A 9,078-nucleotide genomic window follows, 5' to 3' on the forward strand; every position below is an offset into this window, starting at 1 on the left:
ACCACCGTTAGCTTTCCAAAATTGCTTTCAGTATCACTAAAAAGCACGTTTCATGTATGTAATGAGAATTCATAGCAACTGCTGATCATTTTGGGATCTTGCCAGGTATTTGTGACCTGGATTGGCCACTGTTGGAAACAGGATGCTGGGCTTGATGGACCTTTGGTCTTTCCCAGTATGGCAATACTTATGTACTTATGTAATCAGCAGCAGACACAGCACATAGTACACACGTATTTTGTTTGCATCAGAAAGAAGGTTTATTGGGTAGCAGTGAAAGAGAAAAGCAAAGGTACTTTCATGTATGAAGTTTTTATAAAACTGAAAGAGAACTCATCCCAGGGGCAGCTTCAGGTGATGGCATTTGCTGGAAGACAAATTTTGAGTGGTGTTTACATCTTTTCTTCATATTTGTTTACTTTGGATGAGATAACTTTACCATCTTCCATCTCGTCAGTGATTGTCGTAACCTTTCTGACTTTCTGTACCTCTGAAAATCAAACATGTTTATAAGTTTTAGTATACATCAAATTAAAATAAAATGAAAGCCAAACTATTATACCACGGACAACTTAACCAACTTTCGCAAAACTTTGAAGACATTTCTCTTCAACAAAGCCTACAAAAATAATCCTTGATGAATCAAACTACAAATCTTTGAAGACATTTCTCTTCAACATAGCCTACAAAAACAATCCTTGATGAATCATACTACTCCGTACATCACCCAAACGCTCTAAAACACTTCGACACGACCTTACCCATTACCTTCTAATTAATTCCTCTTTTACTTCCAATTTATTACCGACTGTATCTAACACTATGTAACGATCATACCAAATTAACACCCTGTAAGCCACATTGAGCCTGCAAAAAGGTGGGATAATGTGGGGTACAAATGCAATAAATAAATAAATAAATTATAGTCAGTTTCTATGTAAATATGGGCAGACTTCTACGGTCTGTGCTGTGAAAATGGCAGCTACTAATCAAGGTCAGGTATACACAAAAAGTAGCACATATGAGTTATCTTGTTGGGCAGACTGGTTGGACCGTACAGGTCTTTCTCTGCCGTCATCTACTATGTTCACGTTACTATGTTACCTTTTTTAGCAGCACTGGATGAAGAATGCGAGCCTTGAGAGCCTTGCCAGCCTGAAGAGCCTTGTGAGCCTGAAGAACCTTGCCAGCCTGAAGAGCCTTGTGAGCCTGAAGAGCCTTGTGAGCCACTATGAGAACCGCTGAAAGGAGAAAATTTCACTGATGAATATTTTACCTGCTGGAAAATTGCATTCAAAGGTAGACTTGGAGTTAAATAGGGAATCTCAGTGTCTTTATTTTGAATACGTGTGGTTTTGAAAACTATGGGGCTTATGCTGAAATTATAAACGTATCATAGTGGAGTTTTTGACTTGTCATAGACAAAAGCTATTGCCATCTTTATCAAAGGCCATTCAGCATTTTTGACTGAGGTCTTTTTTTTCTCCACATGCTTTCATGCCCATATTTCATTTACTCCTTATTTCCTCTGACAGCACAAAACCATATTCTTTTGAGCTGCAAACATTGTATGGATTGTAATGGTTTATTTCAGCTTCATCTCTTTGATGATTCACCCATTATTATTGTGATGCCAAGGGCCCTATTTACTAGGTCGCGCTGTAGGCGCGCAAACCTTTTAGCGTGTGCTAACGCTAGAGACACCCATAGGAATATAGTGGGTGTTTCTATTATTAGCATGCGCTAAATTTTAGCTCACACTGAAAAGTTAGCACGCCTACAGTGCGGCTTAGTAAAACAGGGCCCCAAATTTGCTTACTTGCCTACTTTCTTTTAACATTTCATCATTTGGTCTTACCCATTAGGGCAACTCTTATGTTCTTATGCTCTTTGTAGGAGAAAATGGGTACATTTTATGTTACCTCATTTGGGGCCTTTTTACTAAAAGGTTGGCATGTGGCAACAGGCTTGCAGCACGCCAGTCGGTAGCCCGGTGGTAGTTCTCACCCTCAGCTATTTTTGTAGCGCTGGTGCTTACCCAGTGGTAATTGGGTAGTGCCACGCAATGCCCTATTACTGCTAGATTAGCATGGGAGCCCTTACCAGCACCTCAAAGGGTGGCAGTAAGTGCTCCCCCTCAAAATGGCCATGTGGCAAGTGGTTCATTTATCACATGGCCATTTCTTTACTAGAAAAAAGATAGCCTTTTACTCGCTGCGGTAAAAGAGGGCCTCAGTGTGTGTCAAAATAACACACTGCCACTAGCACAGGCCTCCATTTACCGCAGCTTAGTATATGGGTCCCCTTGACTTAGAATATTCACAATTAAGAATGCATGATCAGAGACAAACATTTTGAACTCAATTTTGTATTATCATTTTGTAATTTCATGTCCCAGGCTGAAATTTAGTTTTCTGTTTTTGATGGCCTCATACCCATGAGCTTAACTGTTATTGAATACATCGATCTGACACCATCATCGTTCACATAATAAGGAAAAGGTTTCTTGATATTTTTAGTTGTTTTCTGGGATGACAACACAAATCCTTAGTTGCCCTTTTACTGGTAAAAAGTGGCCTGCGGTAGTGTGGATTCGTGAAAATGGCACTCGCTGGGAAAAAAGCTTTTTTAATTGGGCAGTAAATGGCCATGCGGTAAAATTAAAAGTAGCACATGGCTATTTACTGTCTGCGCCCTTACCGCCACCCATTGACCTAGTGGTAAGGGCTCACATGTTACATGCACGGTACTCATGTAGTGCTTGCCAATATGGCCGTACTACCGATTACCCCGCAGTAGAGAAGAAAAAATTATTTTCTACTGTGGGAAAAAGTGTGCACCAATTTCAGAATTACCACCAGGTGCTCGCACTATCCCAGCAGTCGTGCCAATTTGGATCACGCTACCCGCATGGTAGCCCTATCACTGTTTAGTAAAAGGGCCCCTTAGAAATTAAAATCACCGAGTCTTAACTTTATACCTAAAGTGCACCTGATGAATGCATCAGTGACACAGAACTTACACACTTTGTCATGTAGTAAATCACAACTCTGGTGGACCCATATTTTCTGTTTTCTCCTGCCTCCTGTTATATTTTCACTTGAATCTTCTTATGATTAAAAAACCTAAGATACTAGTTGCATTCACTTTATATTAAGCTTTTTTAAAAACCTTTTTGAAATAGTCATAAAATTAATGATTCTACTTCTATGCTACAATAGGATGTATTGTGCCTTCTGGATTATTTAAGACGGAATAAACTGCATAACTATGCTTATGCACTGCAGTAGTAGAAAGGATATTCAAAAATATTTTTAACGTTAAGAGGATGTTTTATGTAGGATAGTAGGAAATTTACTTCCAAGTTGATCTTTCTTACCCGTTAAGATAATCTATGAAATGAGTTAAATAGACAGACTGTACCTGATAGTGGAATCATTTACTTACATTCCCTCTCCATCCAGCAGGCGGCGATAGGTCTCAATTTCCATCTCCAGACGGGTCTTGATGTCCAAGAGAATTTCATACTCTGCAGACTGGTTCTCCATGTCTGCTCTTATGTCGCTTAGCTGTTCTTCTATAGCGGAAATTGTGGCCTGTATTTTTGCAATCTCCACACAATAATGACCTTCTCTTTCTGCCAAGGTTTGTTCGAGAGATGCTTTCTGTGGGTAGATTTAAAACAACTATTTAGCTGACAAAAATGAAATGTCTGGAAATCATAGAATATGATTAGAATTGCACAACTGAAACTACAAACAAGTGTGTGTTTTCAGTGTGCTAATATACTTTTCTCTGTGATGTCATGAATCTATGATTCAGTCTAAAGTAGAAAAACAACACGATACACCTTTATAAATTTTTACCACAGTCTGGGGCTCATTTTCAAAATAGAAAAATGTCCAAAAAAATATCATAAGGAGGCAGAAGGATGTTTTTCTCTCAAAAATGGCCAAGTTGCAATTTTTGACATTCTGATGTTAGTTTTGTTCCACAGTTCATCCAAATTTCAAGGGGGCCTGTTGGGGGCATGTTTTAGGTGGGACATGAGTGACACCAAAAGGTAGACTATTTATTTTTTGCAATAATGAAACAAAATGAAAACAACTAGGGCCAAAGATAAAACAATCATGACTAAGAGGCATTTTACTAAGCTGCAGTAAAAAGTGGCCTGTGCTACCTTAAGCACCTGAAATGTTTTACCGTGCCGGGAAAGAAGCCTTTTATAAAATGGGGTAGTAATATTAAAATTAGTGCATGACTATTTACTGTCTGAGCCCTTACCACCGCTTTTTAGAGGGTGGTAAGGGTTCACGCCTTTTTCGTGCAGTAATCAGGCAGTGGGTGGTAACGTGGATGCGCTGCCGATTACCGCCGGGAAAGCCCCACATGGTGTGCCAACTTTGGAACTACCGCTGGGCGCCTGTACTAGCCCAGCAATAGATTATTATTACTATTAGCATTTGTATAGTGCTACCAGTCGCACGCAGCGCTGAACACCTGACACAGAGAGACAGTCCCTGCTCAATAGACGGTCCCTGCTCCCCCTGCTAAATAATACAGACGGACTAGACAATAAGGGCGAGGGAAGTACTGGGTGAGAAGGAATAAGGGGGAGGCAAATGAGTAGTGGCTAGGAGCCAAAAGCAGCAGAGAAAAGGTGGGTTTTCAATAGATTCAATTTAGGGTGTGCTACCTACGCAGTGGGATTACCGTGGGTCAGGGGCGTATCTGCGTGGGGCCACAGGGGCCTGGGCCCCCGCAGATTTTGCCCTGGCCCCCCTCCCGCCGCCAACCCTCCCCCACTAATGTTGTTTACCTTTGCTGGCGGGGGACCCCAACCCCCGCCAGCCGCCGAGGTCTTCAAAGTTCTTGTTCGTCGTCCTCCGTGGCCATGCAGTACCATGTTGATTCGGAGTCTGTCTGACGTCGCACCACATTGTACGCACGTACAACGTGGTGCGACGTCAGACAGACTCCGAATCAGCAGCGTACAGCATGGCCACGGAGGAGGACGACGAACAAGAACTTTGAAGACCTCGGCGGCTGGCGGGGGTTGGGGTCCCCCGCCAGCTGAAGAATTATTTTTAAAAGCAGGTGGAAGCGGACCTCGGCTGGCGGGGGTTGGGGTCCCCGCCAGCAAAGGTAAACAGCGTCAGCGGGGGAGGGTTGGCGGCGGGAGAGGAGGTGGAGAGAGTCGTTGGTGGCAGGGGGGTGCTCTGGCAATGGCGGGGGGGGAGTCGTTGGTGGCAGGGGGGGCTCTGGCAATGGCGGGGGGGGGTCGGTGGTGCCGGGGGGGGGGGCTAAATGTGCCCCCTCCCTCTGGCCCTGGCCCCCCCTACTGCCAGAGTCCAGATACGCCCCTGCCGTGGGTTAGTAAACGGGCCCCTAAGTGACCAAATAACCACTGAAGGGATTAAGGCATAATCCCCTTATTCCCCCAGTGGTCACTGGCCACCTTCCACCCCCAAAGATGTGAAAGAAACAATACACATCATCCTCTATGACAGATTCAGAAGTTATAGGCAGTCCCATTAGAACAGTAAGCAGGTCCCTGGAGTAGCCTAGTGGTCTGGTCTGTGCAATGGACTATAGAGAATGGGACACAGGCCCATATCCCACTCTGGTACAGTTGTGGTGGAAAGTGTGAACCTTCAAAAACCTATTAAAAAACCTAAAGAACCTACAAATAGCTGACACCTGCAGGCATAAGATATATTGTTGTGATATACAGTTGGATAGAGTAGATTTTTGGTGGGTATTGGATGGCTCAACATACAAGATAAGGGGGTGAGATGAGTACCTGGGACGTTTTATGTAAAGTCCATTGCAATGCCCCCTAGGGTGCCCCACTGCTGTGCAGAGATGTTTGTGTAGTCAGTCTGCTAAGAATGCTGCCCCCCCACCCCCGACCCCATACATCCCAATGGCTTGTTTTTCTGTGTTTTTCCCTCTGATTTTTTTTAAATGCTCCTAAAAGATAGATGCATTAAGCACAAAAACATCTAGCAAATGGCCATTTTTGAAACAAAAAGTTAGGCGTTTTTCAGGTTTGAAAATGACCATTTTCGCTACTAGATTTTTGGACATATTTCTCAAAACGTCCAAAATTGAATTTAGACTTCATATAAAAATCCCCTCTCTGTCTCATTTTCTTAATGGTATAATGCACCACATAAATTGTGTGTATACTTTTCTGAATTATGGTCACATAGTAAAATGATCTCCATTTTAGTTTCAGATAAAACATGCTTTTAGACCATTATTTATAGAGGATATTTACTGTAAAAGAAACTGGAATGTTGCCTTTAAGGCATATACAGAGTTGTTTTTACAGTTGAAAATGATGTTTGGGTGATTAATTACTGTTCAAATTCAGCTCACTGACGTGTTCTACTTTTATTTTATTTGAAGCATTTCTAGACTGCAAAGATCAAAGTAATGACTATTTATCTCCTGCATACCGTGGCAAGTAAACCCTGTAGCTCTAGCTCCAGGCTCTGAAGAGCTCGTCTCAGATCTGTGATTTCGCTCTTGCTTGTGTGCACCTGTTCAGCACCTGCAGAGATTTCCTGTTTCAAGGATTTGCTCTAAGACAGAACAATGAAAAGGAGATCAGAGGTTAGTTAGGAAGATCCAGTGTTTGTAAAATGATCATTGCTTCAACAGAAAACCATTATGTATATACTTACTGCTTCTTGGAACCTGTTTTCAGCATCTTTGCGATTCTGCTCTGCAAGGGTTTCATACTGTCCTCTCATGTCATTGAGCAGCTTAGTCAGGTCAATGCCTGGAGCAGCATTCATTTCTACATTGAGCTGGCCAACACCACTTGATTGCACACCTTTGACTTCCTAAATTATGGAAAATACAAGTATACTTATAAAATATATTTTCTGTTCTTGTAAATTTCCAGTTTTTCTCTATAACGCTGCCATGCATTGGAAAGAAAAGTGAAATGCTTTGAAATATAAAAGATATGGAATCATGCTATACATCTTTTGCCACGTTGGTGGCACCCAAGATGACTGAGCTATTGTCAGAATTTCTGAGTCATGGACATTCTTTTCTATCCATGAACTTAGCTTTAGGGAAATGTCTTAACAGCATAGTATTTCTTCATCAGAACATGAAGCACAACATGAATACTAGGCCATTTCCAAGTATTTTGGATTACTATCATAGAGTCTTGAACTATAAGAACATGTAAATGTTGAGAGAGAAATGAAAGCATGGAGACTCCTCTCACCTCGTCATGGTTCTTCTTGAGCATGGCATATTCTTCAGTCAGACTTTCTAGTTGTGACTCAAAATCAGATTTGGACAGTGTCAGCTCATCCATGACTCTGCGCAGGCCATTGATGTCAGCTTCAACACTGTGGCGCAAGGCCAGTTCATTCTCATATCTAATAATTCAGGGCAGTTTAGTTTTAGTTAACTTTCACAAACATGCTTTCTGTCCTATATGTGCTACTTGTTAATAAAATTTCATAAAATGATTTTGAGCTATTTTCATTTCCGAGGGGAGTTTGAGGAAAACATGTATAGAATGTTGAAAACAACAGTAAAAATGGTACATCCATAATATCCTTTTCTGAACTGTAGCCTAATAGAAACCACAGTTTTGCTCATATTTAACACATAACCATTTCCCATTATAAGTAGATCATGAAACTTACTTCAGCTTGAAGTCATCAGCTGCCAGCCTGGCATTGTCAATCTGCAGAATGATCTTGGCATTGTCTATGGTGGCTGCAATGATCTGTAACACACAAGGATAGCTTGCAAGTTCTACTGGATTTTACAATTGGGAAAATCAATAGCTTTGTGGAACATGTAATGATATATATTTTTTTAGTCGATGCAAAGCAAAATGATAAGAAAAAGTTCTGTATTTCCTATTAAATACATTCATATTTTTATGGTTTAGATTCATACATGAATATATTATCCCTGCCTGATACTAGATAAGCTAAAGAAAAGGACAATAATATGCTGAATCAAGTAATGCCTTAAATATCACCCTAAATAATTTATCTAGATGTGGTAAGTTATAAAATAAAATACAGATAATTCTTAAACTGACATTTCAGAAAGCTTTTTTACCTGATTTCTCAGGTCTTCAATCATCTGATAATATTTGCTGTAGTCACGACCTGGTCCACCAGTGGTCCCTCCTGGACGGTGCTTGTCATACCATTCCTTGATTCTTTGCTCCAGCTCAGTATTTGCCTGTTCTAAGGAATGTACTTTCTCCAAGTAGGCAGCCAGACGGTCATTGAGATTTTGCATAGTCTCTTTCTCACTTCCAGAAAGAAGACTTTCACCTCCTCCTAAGCCACCACCCTGAGCACCCCCAAAGCTACCACCAAATCCACCACCCTGAGCACCCCCAAAGCTACCACCAAAGCCACCACCTTGGCTACCTCCAAATCCACCACCTTGGCCACCTCCGAAACCACTACCTTGGCCACTTCCAAAGCCATCACCAAAACCAGATCCTTGGCCACCTCCAAAGCCTATGACTTGGCCACCTCCAAAGCCACCAACTTGGCTACCTCCAAAGCCACCAATTTGGCCACCACCAAAACTTTGCTGAGCTCCATATCCACCACTCTGGCTACCAGCAAATTGTGCTCCAGCAGCCCCTCCACCAATTCTAACTGAGCTACTCTGTCTGGATGAATAGGTTTGAGAAGCCATGGTGGCAAGTAGAAATGCAGCCCTTTCAGGAAAAGTAAAGAAACTGAAGCGAGGGACTGAAAAGGCTGATAAATTTGATCCTTTTATACAAAATTAAGTGGGCGTATCTCAAACTTCAGCATTATTTCTTGGTACCAAATTAACCTCAACCCTACCTGAATTAATTATTATTAATTTATAGTTAACCTTTGTGAACAGGTCCATTTCTTTCGAAAGGTGCCTGTAGGCTATTCAACATCGTAGAATAAAATGATGGGTGGAGTGGTGTTAACCTTAATGATAATGCTTTTTCATCAATCAATCATAATTAGAAATATTTTTACCCATCTTTTAACTTTCATTCTGTCCAAACAGCTTCTTTACATTTACCCACCC

The 9,078-nt window shown here is 41.5% G+C and overlaps 1 protein-coding gene across 2 annotated transcripts; it reads right to left on the bottom strand.

Annotated features, from left to right (window-relative positions):
• Window positions 1-236: 236 nt before the first annotated feature.
• LOC115481329 (keratin, type I cytoskeletal 47 kDa-like) lies at window positions 237-8,769 on the bottom strand. 2 transcript variants are annotated; one of them, XM_030220384.1, is made up of 9 exons: window positions 8,107-8,769; window positions 7,680-7,762; window positions 7,250-7,406; window positions 6,693-6,854; window positions 6,465-6,590; window positions 3,448-3,665; window positions 1,228-1,241; window positions 1,105-1,173; window positions 237-490 (listed from the first exon to the last, which is right to left on the bottom strand). In XM_030220384.1, the coding sequence occupies exons 1-9, from the start codon at window positions 8,701-8,703 to the stop codon at window positions 393-395; spliced, it is 1,524 nt and encodes a 507-aa protein (XP_030076244.1). In that variant the 5' UTR covers window positions 8,704-8,769; the 3' UTR covers window positions 237-392. The 2 variants fall into 2 exon arrangements, with proteins under 2 accessions (XP_030076244.1, XP_030076243.1); XM_030220383.1 differs by having other exon boundaries at window positions 1,105-1,241.
• Between the last annotated feature and the right edge of the window lie 309 nt (window positions 8,770-9,078).

Source organism: Microcaecilia unicolor, chromosome 12, assembly GCF_901765095.1.
Source record: "Microcaecilia unicolor chromosome 12, aMicUni1.1, whole genome shotgun sequence".
Classification (NCBI taxonomy): domain Eukaryota; kingdom Metazoa; phylum Chordata; class Amphibia; order Gymnophiona; family Siphonopidae; genus Microcaecilia; species Microcaecilia unicolor.